Source organism: Spea bombifrons, chromosome 11 (assembly GCF_027358695.1).
Source record: "Spea bombifrons isolate aSpeBom1 chromosome 11, aSpeBom1.2.pri, whole genome shotgun sequence".
NCBI classification, from domain to species: Eukaryota; Metazoa; Chordata; class Amphibia; order Anura; family Pelobatidae; genus Spea; species Spea bombifrons.
Genome location: NC_071097.1, coordinates 12938217 through 12963149, shown reverse-complemented (window position 1 = coordinate 12963149; position 24933 = coordinate 12938217). Strand labels below are relative to the sequence as shown.

The 24933-nt window shown below is 39.1% G+C and overlaps 1 protein-coding gene across 1 annotated transcript in view; it reads right to left on the bottom strand.

Annotated features, from left to right (window-relative positions):
• Positions 1 to 24933, bottom strand: part of MCU (mitochondrial calcium uniporter) — a 46939-nt gene that overhangs the window by 3059 nt on the left and 18947 nt on the right. The window contains exons 2-4 of the mRNA XM_053451322.1: positions 6874 to 6943; positions 343 to 513; positions 57 to 161 (exon numbers count right to left, since the gene is read on the bottom strand). Coding sequence (XP_053307297.1) covers positions 57 to 161; positions 343 to 513; positions 6874 to 6943 — 346 coding nt within the window. The remainder of the gene's footprint in view (positions 1 to 56; positions 162 to 342; positions 514 to 6873; positions 6944 to 24933) is intronic.

Genomic DNA, 24933 nt, shown 5'->3' with positions numbered 1-24933 from the left:
ACAGCACAATCTTACAAAAAAACGTGGGTAACCACAAGGCATATCAAACACTGTACCTCTTTTTGGCGGCCGCACATGGTAAGTGACATCATTAACTGACAGTTTGAAATCATCCAACAAAAGAATTTCTATTGCTGTGGAAGCGGCTACACGAGCTCCATCTAGAACAAAGAGACAGAGGTTTCACATAACAAGGTGTAAAAATACTATTTCTATGTTTTGCTGAATTCTAAAAATCCAATAACCCTGGCTTGCTTACGACCTTCAAGGCCTGGCGTTTGATGGCCCTTTTCTAACAGCTGTGGTTAAGAGCATGATCTAAATAATTCTTTATCTTTGTACCTGTTGAGTAGATTGCAACCCTGTCAATTCCCCGATCCTCTGCCTGCAGCTGCTGCAAAAACATGCCAACTGAATCAGAGATGGGCTTGAGGGTAAATCGGCATCTTTCCCGTCGGGATGGAAGGCTGATGGAAATCACAGGTAACCCGTTTTGGTAAACCACAGTGACATCTAATGGGAAAAATTTTACATAATAGATATTTTAAAGTTAACAACTTATTAGCATACATTATATAGGCCTATATGAAACCATGATAATTTTCAAGAATAATGGTTACCACCTAATAATGGTAAACTATAGGACACAAAGTAGTATCAATGCTACAAAAAAAACAAACATTGCCTAGGAGATAGCTCATAGACAAGGTTCCATCCTGTGTGAAAAGCAAACATCTAAATCCATATATAGAGCTGTTCACTTCTTATAGCATTCAGTTTAAATAGGGTAATCAAAAAATACTCCAAATAAACGTATGCTAATTCATTATAAGCGAATCAATACTGGTTGTACCATGATGGTTTGTAAAACCCTCCATAGATTATGAGCAAGCTTGGAGTTCTCACTCAGTACACATCATGGCATACCGTATTTCCCCATGCATAAGACGCATCTTTTTTCTAAAAATTTGGGGTGTAAAACCAGGGTGCGCCTTATACAGTGGCTGTAGATCCCCCCCCCCCCCCCCGCTTACCTCTGTTGCTCAGCAGCGTCTCTTGTTCCGTCGAGGAGACAGGAATCCAGTGGAGTCACGTGACTGTACATCACACGACTCTGCTCAGTTCCTGCTCCCCTGGGCGGGACAAGAGAAGTTCACTCGGAGTTCGAGCAACGCAGAGGGAAACGAAGTCTGCGAGCGGCACCGGAAGATCTGAAGTTCAGGAAAGGGTGGGGGAGGGTGTATGAGTCTGCGTGAATGAGGGAATGAATGGATATGTGTGTGTGATAGCATGGATGTGTATGTAGGGGGGCAGGGCACAGGGAGGCTGAAAGTGATGTGATTGCTATATTAAATATACATGATTGCTAACAGCAATAACACTCCAGCACAGCTAACATCACACTCATCCTGGAACCTGGGCACGACAGAAGTGTTATTTTCCGGGTCCCAAAATCAAGGTGCGTCTTATACATCAGGAAATACGGTATGTATGCATCGTTGGAGCTGCAGTTTCTGGGTCCATATCTCTATGGCAAGCTCGAGAAAGTGGGCTCTCTGGAAGCTGAGGTTGGAGATCTGAAGAGGCACATTGAAATACAGAGAGACTGACAATCTCGATCAGCCTTTTGCTCACTGAGCAGAGTTTAGATGGGGCCCCCAGCAGTGAGGAAGAAGACAAGACAAAGATACAAGGCACTTGGTTGGGCGACAGTTTGACAGTTATAATGGGTGAGGGAAAAGGGGAAGAAAAATTCTGTTCTCCCCAACAGCTAGGAGAGCAGCTCATCTAGCCAAGAGGGGATCCAGAAGGAAGGTAAGCCTAGGCAGGTTGCAGTGGTAAGGGATGCTATTAAGAGAACAAACAGGGTAATGTGTGGCTCTGATAGCAGCAACCAAGTCCGTCACATTACAGAGAGAGTGGGTAGATTATTGGGAGATGCTGGAGAAGATCCCACTGTCTAGGTGCCCATTGGCGCCAATGACATATTAAAAGGAAGATGGTAATTTAAGGGATTTAGGGAGTAAGACTGGGAAAAAAGGACCTCCTGTGCCATGCGCTACACCAGAAAGACAGCGGAAGATTAGACAGCATAATGCATGGCTGAAATCTTAGCGTTAGAAGGAGGGCTTTGGGTTCTAAAAGCACTGGGTGGATTTTGCTTTGGGGTACTATCTAGTCGTGATAGATTGCACCGAAAATAAGAGGGTCCAAAGTGCTAGGATGGCTAGACGTTTGGCCATTTTAAACTAGGAATGCGTAGGGGGGTTAATTTATAGACCCCCTGGACAAGTAGAAGATAATATACTAATTTAGGAAATTACTAAAATGACATTGAAGGAGGGCGTTATAATCATGGGCAACTGGAAAACCAAAGTGGTTGTGCCATGAGTACAGATATTTCAAATTCCCTAATGGGATTATTTTATAAAGTAGCTGAGGAGCCAATTTCCAAGGAGGTCATATTAGATTTAGTGTTCACAGATTTGGAATTGTATATTACTGTAGGTGAATGTTTCTGCCAAACTGCCAAAGCACAGATGAGAAAACTGCCCAGTCAGTAAAAAAAAAAAAAAAAAAAAAAAAAAAAAAAAAAAAAAAGAAGTGAGGTTAGTTAGATTAAAACGGTCTAGCTGACTCAATGAATATTTATGTTTGGTTTTTACAGATGAAAATGAAGGAAAGGGACCTCAAACAGGAAAAAAAAATAGTCATCTGATACATATAAGTTTATCGAAGTACTACTTCAACTGTCTAAGGTAAAGAAAAGTAAGTTATTAAAAGAGCTTGGTGTTGTACTAACAAAACCATCAACAAATGTGGCGCCCATTAACAAGAAAGGCAGTCATGAGGAGTCTGGAAATTATGGGCCTGTAAATCTTACATCAACAGTAGGGAAATTCACAGAAACTGTTAAAGGATAGGATTGTGGAACATCTGAACTCACATTGGTTTCAAGATCAAACACATGGCTTAATTCAGGGAGATCACGCCAAACTAATTTAGTTGATTTTTTGGATTGGGTGACTGAATAATCAAGATTTCAGTGACACTATCCCACAGAAATAAACTGCAACCTGTGAGTTTGGATTCCAATATTGTTGAATGAATGCGTTGGCTGAGTTACAGGCAACAGAGGAATGTAGTCAATGGACTATATTTGGAGAAATACCTGTGAGGTACCTCAAGGATCTGTATTGGACACATTCTTCTGAATATTTTTATTAGTGATAGTGCAGAAGGTCCTGATGGTAAAGTCTACAGTATTTGCTGAAGACACCAAGATTTCCAACAGGGTTGATGTTCCTGGAGGTGTAAGCCAAATGGCACATGATTAAAGTAAATTTAAAAAATGGCCAGAGCTCTGGCAACCTACGTTTAATGTGGATAAGTGCAAGAAAATGCACCTAGGGCATAAAAAGCCAGAGGGCAAAGTATAGAATATTTGATACTGTCCTAACCTCAACATCTGAGGAAAGGGATTTAGAGGTACTAATTTTAGAGGACTTAAGGGTAGGCAGGCAATGTAGGCATGACAGCTATGGGCAGGAGATAAATATACAGCCTCCACAGCCAAAGAATGCTAACCTAATTTCAGCCAAAGCAATCAGCCGACCATCTGTGGCATCATGCTTATATAGCATAAAAACATCTAACAGCTAGCATAAGGGAACAAAGTGACAATATATACAGTTTATAGGAACAAGCACATTACACAGGAAGCAAGGTCAGAAAAAAGTGCAAGTGTGCATCAGGTAAAGTCTCAGATTTATGGAACAGTGAAATATGTAAGGAACAAACCTTTAAACACTTTTAAATACAGTGATGTGAAAGAGAAAATATACCCTCTAAGTATGTCATGAGGGTAACTATACAGATGAACAACACATGATATTACACCGTGTCATGATTTATTCAACACAAATAAAGCCAAAATGGAGAAGCCATGTGTGAAAAACAAAATACACCCTTACTGCTCCCATAGGAATGAAGCTAAGAAGCAGACAGGTGCTGCTAATCAAATGAGTAAATGATGTTTTACCAGTTTGCTAGCCTGAAGCACTCAGGTGTGTGTTAACAAAGACATAAGCAATGATCTTTAAGAAGAGATTGTTTCTGCCCATCAACGTGGGAAGGGTTATAAGGCCATCATTTTACAGTGAGAAAGATTATTCAAAAGTGGAAAACATTCAAGACGGTTGCCAATCTTCCCAAGAGTAGACGTCCAAGCAAATTTACCCCAAGGTCAGACCGTGCAATGGTCAAATTGTAAAAATTCCAAGTTACATCTCAGATTCTATAGGCCTTAGTTAGCATGTTAAATGTTAAAGTTCATGACAGCGTAATAAGAAAAAGACTGAACAAGTATGGTTTATTTGGAAGGGTTGCCAGGTGAAAGCCTCTTCTTTCTTAAAAGAACGTGGCAGCACGGCCTAGGTCTTAAACCACAAGACTTCTGGAACAACGTCCTTTGGACAGGCAAGAGCAAAGCATAGATGTCTGGCCATAATGTACAGAGCCATGTAGGTTGAAAATAAACATCATATTCGCACAAACACATCATACCAACTTTTCATGCACAGGATGGAGGGGTGATGATTTGGCCTTGTTCTGCAGCCACAGGACCTGGGAAGCGTGCACTCATTGAGTCGACCATGAACTTCTCTCTATACTAGACAATTCTAGAGTCTAATGTAAGGCCACCTGTCCCACAGCTTAAGCTTGGCCGAAACTTGGCCATGCAACAGGACAACGGTCCCAAGCACACAAGCAAATCTACAACAGAATGGCTGAAAAAGAAAAGAATTAAGGTGTTAAAGTCTAGACCTCGACTCGATTGAAATGCTATGGTGGGACCTTAAGAGCTGTGCGTAATCAAATGCCTGCAAATCTCAATTAACTGAAGCAACGTTGTAAAGAGTGGGCCAAAATTGCTCTACAACAATGTGTGAGAGACTGAAAGAGTCATACAAAAAACGATTACTTCAAGCATTGCTGCAAAAGGTACAAGCTACTGAATCATAAGGTGTACTTGGTTTTTCAAACATGGCTTCTCCTTTTTAGCTTTATTTTTGTTGAATAAATCATGTCACAGTGTCATATACTGTGTTGTTGTTCATCTGAGGTCGTATTTACCCAATTATTAGACCTGCTAAGGTGCATATAAGTGTTGTTATGCCCTGATATGTAAAACCATAACATTCAAGTAGAGTTTACTTTCTTTTTCACACTACTGTATGTAATCACTTCTATCTATGTATTTTTCAAAAACATTAATGCCCATCTTCAAGCTCTTCATCTAAATCAGAGCCATCTGAGTTTCCAAATCCTTAAGCAACTCTAGATGTTTTTCTACACTGCCCCAACAAAAAAGGCATTACTATTGAATAAACACGATGCAAGTTGAAACTACAAGGAGGCTATAACAGATAAGAATATAAGTTAACAGAATAAGGAGTTTTATATTAAAATGGGACTGCAAGTACAGATGTTCTGTTCACTCACTGAAAACACATAAAAGGCGTTTTTAAATATAACCCTGCGTAACGCATAGTTAAATGTGATTTCTTGAAAATCCTCTCACAGGAAATGCGAGATTTTAACTGTTCAGCTCTCCTGCAACCATCCTTTATCCCTTGCGCCGCAACTTTTCCCTATCCCAAACTCTTATGTCTAAATCACCCTATGCACAGTGTGAACGGGAAACCAAAGGCTTGAGAAAGACCTGTGCGTCGAAACGTTGCCTGTGTGAAATAAACTCACCTTATCATTTGAAGTGCTGAGCCTCTGCTTCTTTATTTTGGATTTATTGAGGGACTTGGTGGGACCCTGGCTCGTGCACCATTTCACTGCTGAGTGCTGCATTCCAACCTCTCTTTTTGTGTGAACGGGAAACCAGACATGAACGGCTATGGGGTCTCTACATGCACGGAAACACTTGATGTGCCTGACGGGGACCTAGCTGCAAATTCATGGAACTGTATGGCAGCTAGGAACCGTGGTAATGCCCACAGACAACTGGAAATGTGTTGCTATGGACACTTTGCTCTTTTGAGGTTATACTGTGGTGGTGGGCAACACTGATTATGGAGAGGGAGCTCATTTGGAAACACGGGTTTTATTACAGATCTTCAGGACCGGGATTCTCCCAGCTGCGGCTATGGAATTCTGCCCCGGCTACTGCACAGATTATTCCCGGGGACGTTTCTAACGATGTCACTCAGGGTCCCTATGTCGGATCGCATCGCTTTTTGGACCATAACTTGCTTGGATCCCGAGCTCTCCATTGGTACCCCGAGATTAACACAGCTTCCTCGGAATCACCCTGAAATAGTGACTCATCAGGTGGGCATTGCTGGCCATAGAACTGTATGGCGGCGCCAGGCTATCTGGTGAGATTATACGATTAATCCTATTATGTTTTGTGTATAAATATATGTGCTAGCCTCAATTAACTCAGTTCTGTTTGTTCCCTAGACAAAGTTTTACCTAGTGCTTGGTGGAATATAAATTGTTAACCCCTTGAGCAATTGAGCATTCAGCAGCAAGGAAGATCTCTATGCCAGAGCTACTCAGTTGGAATAGGGGCCTCCGTCACACCGTCCATTTAAATATTACTACTGACAGACTGCCTTCCTTAAACCGACTTCTTGTAAATGAAAAAGTGAAAAAAGGAAAACCACTACAGAGGCGAGGTTGCATACTGGAAACTGATAGGAAATATAAATACAAATATTCAGATATAGATAGCATTAAAATTAGTCTAGTGATTAAAACCTCGATTTTTCTTTTATAGCAAAGATTGGAAAAGTCGATATGCCGGGAGAACTATAGAGGACATAATATGAGGTTAACTGCACTGCTTCTACTCACCATCAAGGGGCGACGTTGTACTGCAAAATACTACTCTTTGGTTGAGCCACGCAGGAAGTCTCTGGTGAACCTAAAAGATAGAAACTCACATTTAACCACCAAGGCACATGTTGAACTGCAGCTGAGCTTCAACTCTGTCAACCTTTTAGAGACAAAGAGTAATTTTAGCAATTCCTCTATCACAAAAACGTATATACAGGTCATCATGTATAGCAATACTAGCTACTTGTATTATATCCCTTGCAATTACTAGTAACTATTCATGTCTTTAAACGCATGATATAATATGCCTGAAGAAGAGACCTAGATAGTCTTGAAAGCTTGCAATCCATTAGCTAATGTCAGCTAATCATCTTTAGTAAATTCGCTCTCTCTCTTTATATTAAACACAACAGTTTTAATTTGTCAGAAGAATACCTGCAAATCTGGTTCATTAAAAAAAATGAAGATAGAAATCCTCTGAACATGTTTCAGATCTATTTGCACAACATCTCAGTTTCATAAATCTTAAGGATGAAATTTCATCCTCATCATGGTGATCACTCTCATGATAAATCATATAGACGTAACTTAGTATGAGAAAGAAAAAGAAAACATACACACGCACACAAAAAAAAAAAAAAAAAAAAAGAAGGTTCCCATGAACAAAAATAATTGCATAATGACCTGACATAGTTACTAAGATACCAGATCAGCGTACTTCCGGAGAGAATATTTATAGGCCTCATCTAGGAAAACAGCCCTGGAATCAGACATTTTTTTACACTTGAAAGGGCAGTCCACTTGCATATTATAGTAAAACACTCTTGAGTACTTTTATATGCATTGTTCCAAACGAAAACAAATAAAATAAATAAAGCAATTCGCAGACTGAAGATTTTAAATCATGACTGAAAATTCTTTCATCCGTTATGATCTGAAATTGCTTGTCACTGATTGGCTGCTTAGGATGTAATTTAGTGGCAGGAAAGTAGGAATGGGAATACTTTATAAATGCGCACTGGGGTCTGCTTACAGAATTCAGCAGAGCCAGCACTGGATCTGACCGTAGGTGAATACATCTTATGCTAGGAGGCATTAAGCTGCAGGGCATTTTGCTGAGCAGGGGAGGAAGGTGGGGTGGCTGATTGACCACCTGAAGATTTAAAAGGGACAATGGATCTTTCATATACGTTTATAATAGCTGTAGTATCCCTATCATGTACTTGATCTGTGTGAAGTAAAGATTTGTGAATTTAAAAAAAAAAAAAAAAACTGAACAAAAGAAAAAATAATGTACGCACTAAAAATGGCATGAGACCAACAGGACATAAGCTGACTGATAAGATCACTGCGTTTGCTTACAAATTCACCGTTCCCTGTATTGCGTATTAAAAATGAAAGGTCTCCCGCTGCAGTGCAATGCTATGGAAACGGAGGCTTGGCGTTCTTGCCGTGGAATTCCCTTTGTGGAGTTTACATGATACCGCGTACAGAAGCCTTGGCAGGGGAATCCCTGCGAGAGAAGCAGCATTTTCCCCATCCAGATGATTACTCTGCTAGTTACCTGGGGCAGTGACTCATCTGTGTGATATTTATAACAAGGTGTGCTTCAAACACAGAAATACCTGAAAAGCAGGTACTAAGCTATGTTATTTAGTTAAAGCTGTGTGTAATAGGTGTGCAGTCCACATATTGTAACGACAACCTGTTAAATCACCTTAATTATACCATATCCCGAATGAGAGAAAAACAAATCCAAAAAGATTTTTTAATGCCACAAAATGTAGGCATTTTGAAATCTGGAGATGGTAAGTTAATTAGTGAGGATCAGGAAAAGGCAGCAATACTAAATGCCTTTTTTTCTTCTGTATATAACAGAGAAGAGCCACTACCTGCTGACTGGCAATTCAGCACTACAGAAGCCTTAAATAAATTGTGGGAATGGCTGACTCAAGATAACGTTTTTAAACAATTAGGTAAACTTAAAAGTAGACAAAGCTCCAGGGCCAGATGGGATACACCCGAGGATACTACGGGAAGTTAGTCAAGAAATAGCCAGAGCACCGTTTTTGATTTCTGAAGATTCTTTCCAGTCAGTTATTGTACCAAAGGATTGGCGGAAAGCTGATGCGGTTCCTATTTTTTTTAAAAAAGGTTCAGAATCTGAGCCTGGGAGCTACAGACCTATAAGCTTAACATCTGGGGTGGAGAAATGTCTGAAAGTTTATTAAGAGATGGCATACAGGAATATATTGTGAACAATGATATCATCAGTAGGAGTCAATCATGTAAGACCAATTTAATTGCATTTTATGATGTTGTGAGTAAAGGTATAGATCAGGGTGTTGCTTTAGATGTTGTCTATTTAGATTTTGCTAAAGCATTTGACACTGTTCCACACTAGCGGTTATTGTATAAACTAGGACAAATCGGTCTTGGAGAGAATGCCGGTGTTTGGATTAGAAACTGTCTTAGTGACAGGGTGCAAAGAGTTGTTGTTAGTGGTAAATTCTCGAGCTGGACAACTGTGGTAAGTGGGGTGCCTCAGGGGCCGGTCTTGGGTCCAGTTCTCTTTAACTTATTTATGTTATCTTGCAATAGATATCGGAGGTCACTTGTCGGTTTGCCGACGACACAAAATTAGGTAATTCTGACCAGGATGTAGCTTCTCTTCAGAATGATTTGGATAAACTAGGGGACTGGGTAAATAAGTGGCAGATGAGATTCAATATAGATAAGTGTAAGGTAATGCACTTTGGTACCAAAAATAAGCATGCAACTTACACTCTAAAGGCCACTGCGTTGGGAATGGCAGAAGTGCAGTGCCAGTCACCAGTTGCAAAAGCCAGTAAGGTATTGGCATGCATAAAAAAGGAGTATTAAATCACAACATGAAAATATCAATTTACCGTTTCATAAAGCAATGGTGAAGCTTCACCTTGAATATGCGGTGCAATTCTGGCCACCAGTTTTTAAGAAGGATGTTATAGAGCTGCAGAAAGTGCAGAGGCGTGCGAGAATTTTAGGTATGAAGAAAATAGAAAACTGAACTTGTTTTTACTTGAATGGGAGACGTCTAAGAGGGGATCTGATCACATTGTACAAATACATACAAGGTCAGTATAAACAGCGCTCTAGTGATCTATTCACCAAGAGGTCTCTACAAAAGACACAGGGTCAGCGTCAGGTAGACTTGAGGAAAGGAGATTTCAGCTCTGTGGATATTTTTAAGGTCTGGTTGCTTTTCTGGTTAAGCATAACATAAAGGTCTACAACTGTTAAAATTACAGTAGTATTAGCAAATTGATCCAGGGAATAATCTGATTGCCACTATGGAATCAAGAAGGATTTTTTCCCCCTGTTGTGGCATAATTGGTAATTGCCCCAAGTAGGTTTTTTTCCCCTTCTTTTGGATCAACTTTAGAACTTTATAAGTGGGTATGTGTGAAAGGTTGAACTTGATGGACTGAAGTCTTTTTTTTTGGGGGGGGGGGCTGTTCCTTCATAGTATTCCCCGCTACATTGCACCCTTCCCTTTTAAGAGATGCCCATTAAGGGAAAGTAAACATTTAACACATGAACAGGGAGGGTTATTTTTCACTCTTTGGCTAAACAATTTTCCAATTTAACATGCAAATGTGAGCACACTGTTAATAGGGGTTGTGCCTTAAATAGACTGCAAAGTTATTACTACACAACAAATACATTTAACCTCTGAATATAATCTTTAAAGGTATACTGCGTTCAATGAATCCTTCAACTTAGATGTTTCCTAAGCGATACATATACATATAAGAATGTGCAGTCATTTGTTGTTGTGCTAGCCAGTGGGAGGAGGCCCTTATAACCTAGATGCCTTGTTAGCTTTATGACAAATGTAATATGCATGGTATGGTGGCCAGGTGGGGTCAAGCTGCATTTCGGCTGTGGTGATATTATAGCTTTCAATATATCAGGCAGTTAACTGAACAAAGTTAAAATACAGCAGTGATCTAGTCTCAAGTATAGTGAAGATATATACTGAAGATCCAAGAGTTTAATAAAACCAATGCCTGCAGTGTGTTCTTTACTGTTTGTAACTGCACAGAAAAATTTATACTAAAAAGAGCCAGTATATTTTTTCTCCTTCTCCACACATCGATTTTGGCATGAAGCTTCACACCCTTCGATCCTGCAATTATCACCGAACAGCAGACTTCCTCTTGACACACAATGCTAAAAAAAAAACAAAAAAAACAAACTCTGGTTTCTATCAGACAAGCAAAAAAAATAAATAAAAAAAAGAAGAAGGAGCAGAACTGACTGTTAAGCCATTTAAAAAGATATACTGGTTAAGTGCTAATAAATAAGTAAAAGCAGTGGGATCCCAGACAAGAAAAAAAAAAGTCTGCACATGGTACTAACATCTCTAGTAAATGCACACCACAATGTTATGCCATCCGTGCCAGATACTTCTGCACAAACCTAAAATCAGGGGAGATAAATTTATTTTTGCTTCAAACAAAATAGCGAAGCCCCCATAACAAAAAGTGCAGCTTTTTTTTCCGGTGTTGGAAATAAAAGAACCATTCGGCCCATGAAGTCTGCCCAATTTAAAAAGTGGTTGTAAAACTTCAAACCTTGTGTGTGGGATACTGTTTTACCCGTCTACTCTGTTTTTGCTTTATGATAGTCTGCCTTCCTTTGCAACAGATAAAAATATTATAACATTATACACCGTGCCTTAGACATCCTGGCAAAGCTCCTGTGGTTTAACACTTCGTCCTGCCACAAGCATGGACATGGTCAAGGGCTTCCTGGTTATGTTCACACTTCCATGCCATGTTGTTACATGATGCAGACACTGTCGATACAGGATGCTCTATCCTGCTTTTGATAAAAAAAAAAAATTATTGGATGCCTCCTCTACGCACACATAGAGCAACTGCTCCTAATTTACTAACGAGCAATAATTTATTTAACCCCTCCCCTGTCAAAAAACAGAGAGAAGAGATTTAAAAGGTACAGCACACTACTGCAACGTGTGCAAAATGTTTGCCTGCAGACAGAATTGCTGTGACGGATTGCGGAAAAGAACAAGGATTACTATATTGCTTACATTTAAATAACAATATAAGAAGCCAAGTAAATTCCATTGCCGTTGCTCTTATAAGGTTTTGAATCAGGCGGAATGCAAATGTGTCTATAAATGGCCACAGGCTCTTTCATTCAGCTGTTCTATAGAAATATTTCCATTTATTTATATTTTAATTACTGCTGAAACGGTGCAATACAAAATAAATCATAAAACATTTATAAACATAACTCTGCAGCTTGAAGGGGCATTTCTGTAATGTCAATAACACCATAATAAACTTGACCATGTGATATAGAATCACTAGACTGAGGTCTTGCAATTCTGGACAATACAGATGTGTCCCTCAAATCTTCAAAAGCAGTAAGAGATGAAATGGAAAAGTGGGTAGCCAAGGAGCGGTATCACTCACCCCATTGCTCAAGGAGCTCACATCTAAAGTATGCAAATTTTCATATATGTGTCAAGTGATCTGAAAGCATGACTTCACTCCAAGGTAGGTTTGCACAGCTGAAAGACATCGTAATGTCTTCAGCTATGATGTCAAAGTATCAATAGGTGGAGTGGAGATCACCAGGCTACGTAATTGCAGAAAAACAAGAACATACTGATCTCTACTTTACTTCCATCCTGTTTTCCACACGATATATACATTATGATAGCCTACTTAAGATGGCTGCTGTACTCATTTAATTCCGTTCCCGACTTATTTTCTTCCCTTTGTTTGATTGAATTTAGTTTTACAGCCGTAAAAGAAAAAACACCAGTAATTAGTGGTCTTGATGCCTATCAATTCTCAGAGTTGGAGTATTGTTATTCATTTTACCTTTGACTTCATTAAGAAAAAAAAATAAAAAAAAAAAAATAGAAAAACTAGTGTCCCAAGTACCATGATGCGTACAGAGGAGTCCAAAAGAAACCAACTGTGAACCAGATTGACATTTCAGGCTTACCGAAATCTCTCCAGTGATTCTCAAAGTAAGAATGTTTTATGTGTATATTTTGGGGGGCAATATTCAACAAGCCCGTCTGGAAATATGATTGGTTCTTAATAGAATTGCAGAATTTGTTAAATTGAGTACCTTTCGTAAAAGGTTCTAAGCTTTGCATTTAATTCAGTTAGCTTTTAAAGCAATTTTTTTCTGCTGGCAAATAAAAAGGAAAACTACCCTCTCAAGTAACTTGCAAGAAAACATTGATTAAAAATATTCTGGCAGACGCATACTAAACAAATTGAATGATTTTCACACTTTAGTAAAGTATTTGTAAAGTAAAACAGGAACATTTTAGGAGGCTTTATAAACAAACCATATGGACAAAAATATTGGGACTCCTGACCATTACACCAAAAGGGACTTTGATGATATTGCATTCTACGTGCATAGAAGCTAATATAAAAAGTTGATCCTTCCCTTTGCAGCTAGAACAGTGTTTCTGTGGGAAACTGTGCCATTCATCTATTCGAACACTTGTGAGGTCAGGCACTGATGTTGGGTGAGAGGCCCTGGCTCTCCATTCCAGTTCCTCTCAAAGGTGTTTGGTGGGGTTGAGGTCAGGTTTCTGTGCAGACCAGTCAGGTTTTTCCACACCCAGGACCTTGCTTTGTGTACCGTGACACAGTCATGCTGGAACAGAAAACAGCTTTCCCCAAACTGTTCCCACAGAGTTGGAAGCGTAGCGTTGTCCAAGGTATCTTCACATGTCCCTTTCAGCATTGAGAGCCAGGCCTTCCCGTCCAACCTCAGCGTTTGACCTCACAAATGCTCTACTGGATGAATGGGCTAAATTTCCCACACAAACACTCTAAAATCTTGTGGAAAGCCTTCCCAGAAAAGTGCAGGCTGTTATAACTGCAAAAAGGGGGGCCAACTAGATATTAATGTCTAAGTATTTAGAATGCGATGTCATACAAGTCCCCATTAGTATAATGGTCAGGTGTCCCAATACTTTTGTCCATATAGCGTAGCTGTTTAAAGACTCTCTGAAGTTGGGGTTGCCAGATTCTCACCACTGTTTTGGATGGCCAAAGCCTAAATGACCTTTATTGTGGTGATAACTAATATTTATGTATGTAGCATACATAGCACCTTTTAAAGTTAGAGGTGTACTTTACACAGTTGTGCTCTACACAGTCATTGGCACTACAAACCTATTGTTGTACTGCCTTATGAAATAATCTGTGTATCAATTTAAGCATCTAGCTTTGGCATCCAAGTTATAAAACAAAAGCAATGTAATAGAGTGTGTCTTTTTTTCTTTAAACTGGATCAACACATGCTATAGTTCCATTTATACGTGGGATTTTGGGATTCGAATGTGTGATGGGTGGGTGATGGACCTTCGAGACAGGCCTTAAAGAGCATTTCCCCCAGGGATCTGCTCTAATTTTCCAATTCCGCCAGTATACTTGCAGAGGCAGGGCTCAGGCAAGGTGTGTAGGTGTTAGATTGTTTGTGTGTCAATTTAGAAGGGATAGGGCACAATTCATTTTAATGAATGAATGAATCACATTTCCTGTTGCACAGCTCCTCTTGCAGATTACAACTTCCTTGCTTGTTGTGTTTACAGTCATCTCTAAACAATGCCAGATTAAACAAATACTACGGCCGTATATACAGAAACACATCAACAAAGCAAGTTAATCCGGGATCCATTACAAACACAAAAGTATGGGATAGCACTAACTAGCTATCATTTTCCACAAGTCTATTTGACAATTACATACCAATACTAAATGATATAAGCCTATTACCTCCCTTCATTTAGCAGGACTCACCTTTTCAGGCATTAAAATACCTTAAAACAATTAATTCTGTCTAATGGCTATTTAAGAAGTTGTTTATACACAGTGGTTAACTCAGTAACTGCAGATTCAATATTAACAAACCTAAAAAAAAAAACAAAAAAAAAAAAACAGCAGCCCTATGGGGCTATCAGTTAAACCTCTTTCACTGGCAAATATCCTGAAATTGCATCCAACCACAGAAACACGGAGTCAGCAGAAACTAGTGATCCCTGTTAAATGATCAATATCCAATCTATATCGGTTGCACTGAACCATGCAGCGTTCATCAAACTGACTTAAGTGTAAATCAATTCATCATAGCTTGGTTGGTCTGTATGTCTGAATAAACAGCATGAGAAGACTAATTTGTCTAAATAAAGTATTGGACATGATGTCTACTGCAAGTTATCCAAATTTTGATCCACAATGAACTAAAATATATACATACATACATACATACATACATACATAATGTATGTAATGGCAGCACTTTGGTGGCAAAGGGAAACCTCAGTATAAACACTACATTTATTGATATAGTGCTGGCAGACTGCGTAGCATTGTTACAATCAGTGGAAGAATTTAAAATCACACACAATGACAAAAACTTTTTTGAAAGAATGTATATTAAAGTATGCACAGCGTATTTTAATATGCACCCATTGTACCGCCCTATGGAATATAATGGCGCGATATACAAAAAAAAAGTAATAATTCTTCTATAGTGGGGGTGGGATGAATAAGAGAGTGGTATATGTGAGGACAAGAGGTCATAGTATAAAATGAAAAGTTCAGAGGTATAGAAGTACTTTAGGGAAGTTACAGCTTTTCAAGCTTTAGGTATGTGTGATTTGGACGAAGGACAGGCCCTTGACATAATAAGTCTGATCTTATGTCTAATTTTCTGGGATTCCAACTCTGGGTACCAAATCCTTCAGGGCCAATCAGGAGCTATGAGAGTCACCAGGGATTCTTCTTGTTTGATCTTCTTGAAGACCCTCGATATGAGAAGCAGAGGAGGACATCCTGAAATTCCACTTCTAGAATGTGTTAAGGCTAGAGGATGGCCCTCTGTACTAACAGGGAGAGCAATAGGTCCAACTTTCTGTTTGGTGAAGCCATGAGGTCTAAATCTGGCATATCCCATTCTTCTGTAATATTCAGAAATGTAGAGTAGTCTCGCCTCTATTCCACTTTAGTACAGACACCGCGATGAGGATCTCTGCAGTTATGTTTTCCTTCCCTCTGTTGTAGACCGCTGCAAGATGAGACACATTCTCATCTACATACACATGGCCAGACGCCGCAGAAGTGTAGGAGTATAGACAGCAGCTGCATGGTTACAGCAGGGCTGATTTTAATCCCTACCCCTGATTACAGTAACTGGTACAATTCTATCATTTTTACAAATTAGTTAGGTAAAAGTAAAGTACCCCAAAAATGGTTGACTTTGTGTTAAACAATTCCATGCTTTGCCTATTTCTATATAATATTTCTATATAATAAACATTGTATACTAGAAGGCATTTTAGGTTATAGCACTAGTCTTTTATAGCAAAAGTTGTTGGTTAACTTACCATTAAGAGAAATCCTAATCCTATCAATACCACACCATGAACCAAAATAAGCATGCTACAAATCGATCTTGGGGTATAAAAATATTGTCCTGAAGTCAAAACATCTACAACGCTGTGTAATCCTTATAACAAATGATGTTTATAGTTATTTTCATTATCAAAAAAAAAAAAAAAAGCTTTTATAACAAAGAGCTCAAATGCAGAGACATTTACAAAGCAGAAAAAAACCCAGTTATGACAGTTACATTATGTCTGGAATACATTAAAACATACGACAGTAGCCATTTGAGCCTTTAAGCAAAGATACACGATACTTCCCCAAACAAATGGATTTCACAAATATATACTTCCTGTAATATATAAAATAAAATAATTGTATTATTATTAAGAGAAAGAGCACCACATTGGCGAGCCTGTCTATTTGCTCTTATGGTTTGGCTGCTTGAAATTTCTTTGCAGGTAGCTAAGATGTTTTTTTTTCACCCTTGAAATCAGATACGCTACGAAAGCTGCGGCTTTTATAAAGTCAATAACCTTGAGGGTTGGGGGAATGGCTGCAAGGTTACTAGGGGGAAGAATTTCCACATCGCACGTGTGCTCTGTGCTGCTGATCGTCAGTGCAGAGATGGGGGAACTACCGCAGAGAGAAACTCCTTCTGCATGCTGAGCACATCAGGAAAAAAAATAGATCGCACGACTTGGGTGGGGGCGAGATGAGAAAAAAAAAAAAAAAACACGGAATTCCTCTCTATGACGAAGCAAGGATTCCGCCATAGCAGAAAAGCCTACTGAGCAATTAGGACACCGAATAAAAAGCAGCCTACATAGAAAATGGTGTCTATTATTCATACCTATTGGGTACATCTATGTTATAAGCATTCAATCTTTAATAAACAACCAGTGCGTTGCATATGAATGTGGGCAAAATGAGATGTACACATAGTTGTATGTGTGGTACCAGATGTCAGAGCACCTGGTCAGAATAAGTCACCTGTGCCAAGCCGCAGCGAGCAGCCAACAGTGACCAGTCTCAGAGGTACATGGGGTTCAGGGCCACAGCAAGGACCGCTGCTTAAGGCACTACTTACTTTAGCGATAACCTAAATCCTCTGCATAGAAAAGACGAAGTTAAAAAAAACAGGACAAAATACGATAGAACTCCTAACAAGTCTTAACATCCAATCCCTCACACCGAGATGGAATCATAGACATGTTAAAGGATTCTCCAACCGCAACTTGTCCCCTGTTATATGTAGCCCATATTGTTGCTTTCCTGGCACTTTTTTTAAAAGCAATTAAAAATGGATAATAGATGGGGGTTTTTTTTTTTATTATTATTCTTGGTGCACACACATTGAATACTGCAGAGAAGAGCAGAAAGAAAGTACGCAGGCACAGAAAACCACCTGCATCTTTTTTTTTTCTCTAAATCCCTTAAGGGCACTATAATGCAATCCTTACGTGCTTAAAGGCATCAGTTATATACCGCACTCAAAGCATATCTTTACCCGACCCTTGGCGTCCCAATGTTGCCAGCTAAATTTAGAACCTTTTGAAATACGAGTTATAAAAAAATAGCATTACCCAAACAGAATATTTATTGGAAATAAACATCTGTTGTGTCATCATAACACATCAACATGAACAAAAGGCACACTTTAAACGACATCTGCCACTTATCCCAAATCCTACATTTTGCAGTTCAAGCACGTGAGATGGTGGTTACAGATACAGGACATACTGGAAAATCAGATATATAATGGGAGCAGCTATCTCTACCTCCTATTATCAGGCTATAAATTATATTCCTTCTCATTAAGTTATGTTTTCATATTTTTTTAAGTGGCTTTAAGTGGGAAATGATAACAGTTGAGAATAAATTAAATTACACAGACTGAAAGAAAAAAAAACCTTAACGTTCTTGGATTAATTACTCTAAATAAAGGTGACAATTAATATGCACATTGTTTTTATAACCATATTCACTTATCAAAATTAGTGAATTAGTGTCATTTCGGTACCAATGACATATGGGATACACAGTCATAAAAAAGTTGACCTAATGTGCCAATCACGTAGCACGTATGTGGCATCACTGTGATCTCCTACTTGTACACAAGCATGTACCATACCTCTCAACCACCCGTTTTCCTCAAGACAGTCCCGATTTTTTGGCATTGTCCCATAGACCTAGCAAACTCGCTTTTGCAGACAGTGGGGGTTCATGGGCCAGTTGGGGACATCAAAATCCCCCTGACTCTCAGAACTGTAAGACTGAGATCTGTTCATTTGCAGCAGAGACCTCAATCACAGCTGCGATGTGGCCATGGTCCTGCACCAGAACCCACAGCCAACTCGGGCCCACCTGCTCCCAACCACATGTCACAAAAGTGATTGCATTTGTGCATGTTATGAAACCCTGAACCCATCTATAACTTGCCATAAATGGTTGTATATTTGAAGGATCATCAGAACGTATAGAAAGTAGTATAGTTCGTAGGCTACGCAGTATGTGGTTTTGTATCTGGTCTTCAGTCCGTGTTACAAGTAATCTTTCCAGATTATTACTTGGCCCAGCCAAGTGATGACAGTGGATTTAAAAGATGCAGATGACTTCACTCGTATCTTTCAAGATGGTTGAGATCATCGACTGTGAAAGGCCCAATTCACGTGCTAAGGTCATTACAGACATGTCTGCTTCATGCTGGGCAATTATTATTTTATTTATACAGTACCAACAATTTATGCAGTGCTTCATACAATACATATATTCAAGGAGTATGATAAGACGAGAAAACCGATACAGTAGGTGGAGAGAGCCCTGCTCGCAAGTTTACAATCTTGAGCAGTTATCTTAAGTTTAATCTCCAAATTAATCACCTTTCTTTTTTTTCTTTTCACCAGAAGCAGGAGACACTTAATCATTTAGGTAACATAGGGGACTTGGAAAAAACACATTGCTAAACACTGTATGAGATGCGAGGCCAAGACAAAGCCTTGCTTCAATGCATTCAAAAGATTGTGTTATGCTGCTTCTGCGTGGAAATGTTGAAAGTTTTAAAGTGAAATCTTTACTAAATTACTACTGAGAACCCCTGAGCATTCAAGCATGTGAGCAAGCATAAGTCTTCAGTCTAATAGCATCATAACAAGGAAGCCCGGATGACATAAGTATTGTCTGAAGACTGGGTTTTCAACTACTCTATATACTTATTTACTATTCAACTTACTCAAATATTTCACCTATGGTGGGTTCATCAACGAGAACCTGTATACAAGATTAAACTATGCAAACTATGGCCTGGTCTCTCAAGGGGAATGTGCCCAACACAAAAGGCATTTTTTTTTTAAATAAAGTGCACTCTATAAAACATTCTAGATTCAACAGAAACATCTACTATGCGAGTCTGCTGGCACTTCCTTCCACAGCTGAGTGACACAGTTAATGTCCCAAAAACTTGAAGCAAAACGATAAATAATTTGTTGAAGGCAATAAGAAGAAATGTCCCCTCCCCAATGAGTTGCACATCTGAAGCAAGAATCATATGTCCCTCCAGTCCCGATCATGCAGAAATGTACTAAATACCATTCGTTTTTAAATGGTCATTAGAAGAAGAAAAAAATGGGATAGCGATATTTATTTATTTTAACCGGCCATAAAGAGTTTACTCGACCTGTAAAGTAAACACCAAACCAGTTTTTCAAACAATTCTTAATACAAAGAGATCAAAAAGCAGCTATAAAATCCTAAATGGTGTTTGGTGGTGGATTTAGCTATGACATCATCTATCTCGTGTGTTAGTTTGTGTATTAAGTTCTTTTTTTGTTTTTAATAGTCTACTCCTGTTGGATTTATAACGTGACCCAGGAGATTTGTTGCAGAGGAAATATGTAGTGACCAAGGTACATGTCATGACTGCTTTCAGGGCTTACAAATAACAATGGAATAACAAGATGTCCGTCAACAAGAAACAGAAAGATTTAGAACGACAGCTACTGCTCCATTTGGACTCATACATGCACATTCATATATTATGCACGTGTGTTAGTATGCCTACTGGTTCTTATCTGCCGTCACTTTCTATGTTTCTATATATCACTGTAGTTACCATCTGCTCTAAAGTAACCTATTTCAATTCTGAACAGTAAAGTGTTGGTTGGGGCTGCTAAAGCATTCAAAATAAGACATGCTAAAATACATTTTTGCTTAAGAAAATTGCCCCCCCCACACACACACACTCCAAAACAAAAACAAAGTATGCTGCTAAGATTAGGTCATCTTGGGTCCAAGTAGCCTTGAGCTGCTCAATAGTAACCCACAGCCTGTACCAGAAGCGCAAGAAGGTTTGACATAAATCAGGAACTAATCAACTACTCTGGCCCACAGATAGAGCTGTAAGGGGTTAAATATGTGTATCCCCCGCATTACTATATCTAGATATGTCTGACGCCAATCTCAGGAATCAGAGCAAGCGTTTGAACCTGAACATGGGATCCAATGCCTTTAAATAGGAATCACTATGGTAACAGAAACACAAAGGCTGCAATACACAGTTTCAGACCACAATATTAAGATAAAACACTAACATAATCAGAGTGATGGGGGAACAACAATGAAAACAAAGGGTAAAAGACAAAACAAAAAAGAAGTAAGAGGATTGTACTCTATGAGCAGGGAGGAGCATTTGTTCATATTTACCCTCAGCCCAGGCTCTGCCTACTTCCCAGGCTAGCCACATCTCTATGTGTGACCAGCCCCATTTACAGCAACCATAACCCATTCCTGTCTCTTATACGGCACACGAGAGGAATAGTTTGAAGCCACCAATCCTGGGAATGTCCATAAAATGCTACCTGGGTGTGCACAAGCAGTGAAAGTGTGCTTACACATGCTCACAACGCATTTTGCTCACCAGCATTCGTTCAGTTCTGTACACAGCTGCTCTTTATTTATCTATCCTGTCGCCAAGGAGCCTAGGTAAGCGAAGGTTCTCATGCAAACAAAGGCAGGTGTGCATACTGTTCCTCAGACACACAGAGGTTGGAAATCTCTAAACTAGTAAAGCCATCCTTTATACAGAACGCATGGTATGGATGCAGTACTCTCTCTTCTGATGTCGCGGTAATAGCTAGAGGTTCTTTGGTGTAAAATCCCAGAAACGCTTTATACGATGGATGCACCACATTTTATGCCTATTTCTGCACAAATGTATTCTTTGTTTTTTCTTTCTCCTTTTTGTGCTTAAAGCACTGGGATTGAAAAAAAATGTAATTGTAAAAATAAAAAAAAAAACCATTATGAAATATTAAGTTGACTTCTTATAAAATTCTGCATTCATGATCTATTTTATAAGGGGTAGGAAAATGGGGAATCTAGAAAGAAAATCCACAAGCTAGATTAAGACAGAGTGCACTCTCCGAGAAGCTGTAGCTTCCATGCTTTTTGTGTTTATACAGCTGGCAGGCTTGCTATGGTCAATTCAAGATCTAGTGCTTTCAACACACAATTTAAATAAAGCAGGGCTTCAATAATTTACAAACATCCACTACATTTCCTACAGCATTTTTGAGAATTTCCGCTGCACCATATGGTGTGAAAGTAATTCGGTTTTAACTCTATAAAAACTGAACATTGTTATCTGGGAAATTAAAATATACATGGACATCCACAGTATTATAATAGCAAAGAACATGACTTCATCCCCTATGAGTTATTAATAAAACAAAACCATTCGGGATAAAAGTATTATTTAACTAGCTAAAAAGGCAAATACTGGTTATAGGTCTGTTTCATTCTAATTAGATACAATGGGACTTTTCCATGCTTAAATGTGGTGTTTTGAACTTTTTTGGCTATGCTTATAAACAGATATTTATATCGGTGTCGGATTAAGACCCTCTGGGGTGCGCTTGTGCACCAGCGTGCGTACAGACACACAAAAGTCTACTTCATGGATCCTCTTTAGCGCTTGCCATACGGAACTCGGCACTGGTTTAATTTAAAAGAGAAGAGACAAGATGTGTTATTTCTGCCTGCATTCCCTGTTTACCTTAGCACAGACATAGCATTTACTCCTCTCCTGTTACCTGGGGGGGGGCGCAAACAAAATTTAAAGGGATAATGCAGATATATGCATTAACATGCATATTATTAGAACAAAAGATCCATACTACACCTAGGGCACAAGTTACATTTCTCAACTCACACTTATAAGGACTACATAGCGTGAACATTTTTAAACCCCATGTACTAACTTTGCGCGTTATGGTTTTCTGTATAGTAAAGGGGTGGTACAGTTACCATACCTGGAAACCTGCAGGACATGGCCATGACTACCTGCTGAGGTTTTAGGCAGACCCATCACTGGAAACACCATCATTTAAATGGGAAATGGACAGGAGCGGGGCATATCAGGACCCCACTACCATGACCCAGAGGATTCAGGTTTCCACTCTGGAGAAATAGAGCTTCTCCCGGAGTCTCTGGCCAAAATCATTAGAGACTTCCTAGGTACGGAAGCTACATCATAAGTACAACATATTTTGCAACTATTAGAAACATAATTTCTAGTCCTGCGGCATTCACAGACCCTTCCCAGAAATAATAATAAAATCATGTAACATTTTCCCTTATTTATTATTTAGCCAGGAACATTTAATTGTCATCTGAAAACCAGGACACCGATAGGTTATTGCTGTAGGAACCAACAACACAATACATTAGGTGAATAGGGCCCTGCTCGAAAGCTTACAATCTAGAGCGATGCAACACTGCATCAGAGCAATACTTCCTCCCAAAATAATTCTACCATGTAAAAAAAGTGTGCCATTGTTAGTCAGGTACTCCCAATAAAGTGTGTTTTCAGTATTTCCTCAGATCAGTACATGTGGATTAGGCAGAATCTCTTTAAACCAGTGATAAGGGGCTTATAACGTGCTAACCGAGGCCTGTAGGGTCTGAGCTGAGGGTTTTGTGCACTGAGCTTTGCGCAGTCTGACCTTGGAGTAAATTTGCTGGGACGTCCACTCCTGGGAAGATTGGCAACTGTCTTGCATGTTTTCCACTGTTGAATAATCTTTCTCACTGTAGAATGATGGGCTTTAAATAGTTTGGAAATTGCCTTTTAACCCTTCCCAGATTGATGGGCAACAACAATTGCTTCTCTAAGATCATTGCTGATGTAGTTCCTCATTGATCTGAGGTTGTATTTACCTGCTAAGGAACGTATGTTTGTTAGATCCCGATGTAAAACCATAGAATTCAAAGAGGCTGTAAGTTTTTTCACACAAAATGTGTGTGTAAGAGAGGAGATATAATTTTTTTTTTTTTTTTTTTTTTTTTTTTTTAAATGGTATTGGGGCTAAAGGAAAATCAGTTGCTGAGCTCCTTTCCCAAATAGGAAAAAGGGGTGGGGGAAACCTATTAAGAAAATGTTCACAAAAAACAAAAACAAAAAAACAATACTATCCTCAGAGGGAAATGAGCTCTCAACAGTACAAAGTACTGATAATCCCACCATAAAACACACTCAGCTAAACTGTAATCTATGTAAACACACAGTACCAGGCAGCCGGGTTTACAGCGTTCTTATTGGCAGCAATACTATGTATCTGAGACAGAAGCACATTCATCGCAAGAGGTGGAATACCGAATGTCTATGTAACCAAGTATTCCTTGGAGCTAAACTCAGTATACAGGCATCTGTTCAGTGTGGCTTGAATGTATGGCCCCATCCAAACTGCAGCATTTGGCAGACATAAGGGAGGCCTGCCCTACATATATTCAAATTACCATAACCTTAGATCTGTACACACGACTAAAAGGTGGCTGCCTATAAAAACACCATACTGAACGGATACAACTCCTCTAGAAGGACAAAACTGTACTCTTATAATCAATCTCCTGAACACAATCTATTTTAGTTAACGTTTTTAAGGATTAGGGGAAAAGAAAATCTAACCTTCCCATTAAACTTTGCACACCTTGCAAACAAATATTTCCCATCATTTGTTCATTATTTTTCTACAAAGATACATATTCTGTCTGTTGCCTAGTTTATTCCTTATTTCATTATAATAATACAGCCATATAACTAAGCATTCAGCTCTGAAAATGAGCTTACAGCCATTGATCAGATATTGGAATAACTTGTTCACACAGGAGCAATGCATGCTGCAATTAATGCATCCACAGTCTTAAACAGAATCCATAGGGTTAACCAGCCAGCTGCATTCTGTTGTGTGCACTGTGGCCTCTCACCAACAAAGGGAGCCAATTTTAGAGAACATAAATTTACTTTAATGTGTACATTGTAGGAATGCTGCTAATATGTATACTACTACTATTACTACTACTACTGCTGCTACTACTAGACAAACTCCTAGTGATGACAATACACTGCTTGTGTAATCATCATCAGGAAAATCGGTAGGCATTTCCAAGGGGGGGGATTACCAAGGATTCCATTGTTTAAGACTATGAGACCTCCAGATAGTCCACACATTAATAAACTGTCAAACCCATCATGAGTGATCCCCAGACTAGGTGATGATGCCACCAGCTCATTGCATTTTGAAGGTTAATGCTTCAAAGTGTGCAACAGGATTTGCGTGTAAGTTTACCCAGGTTTGTAACGTTTAGG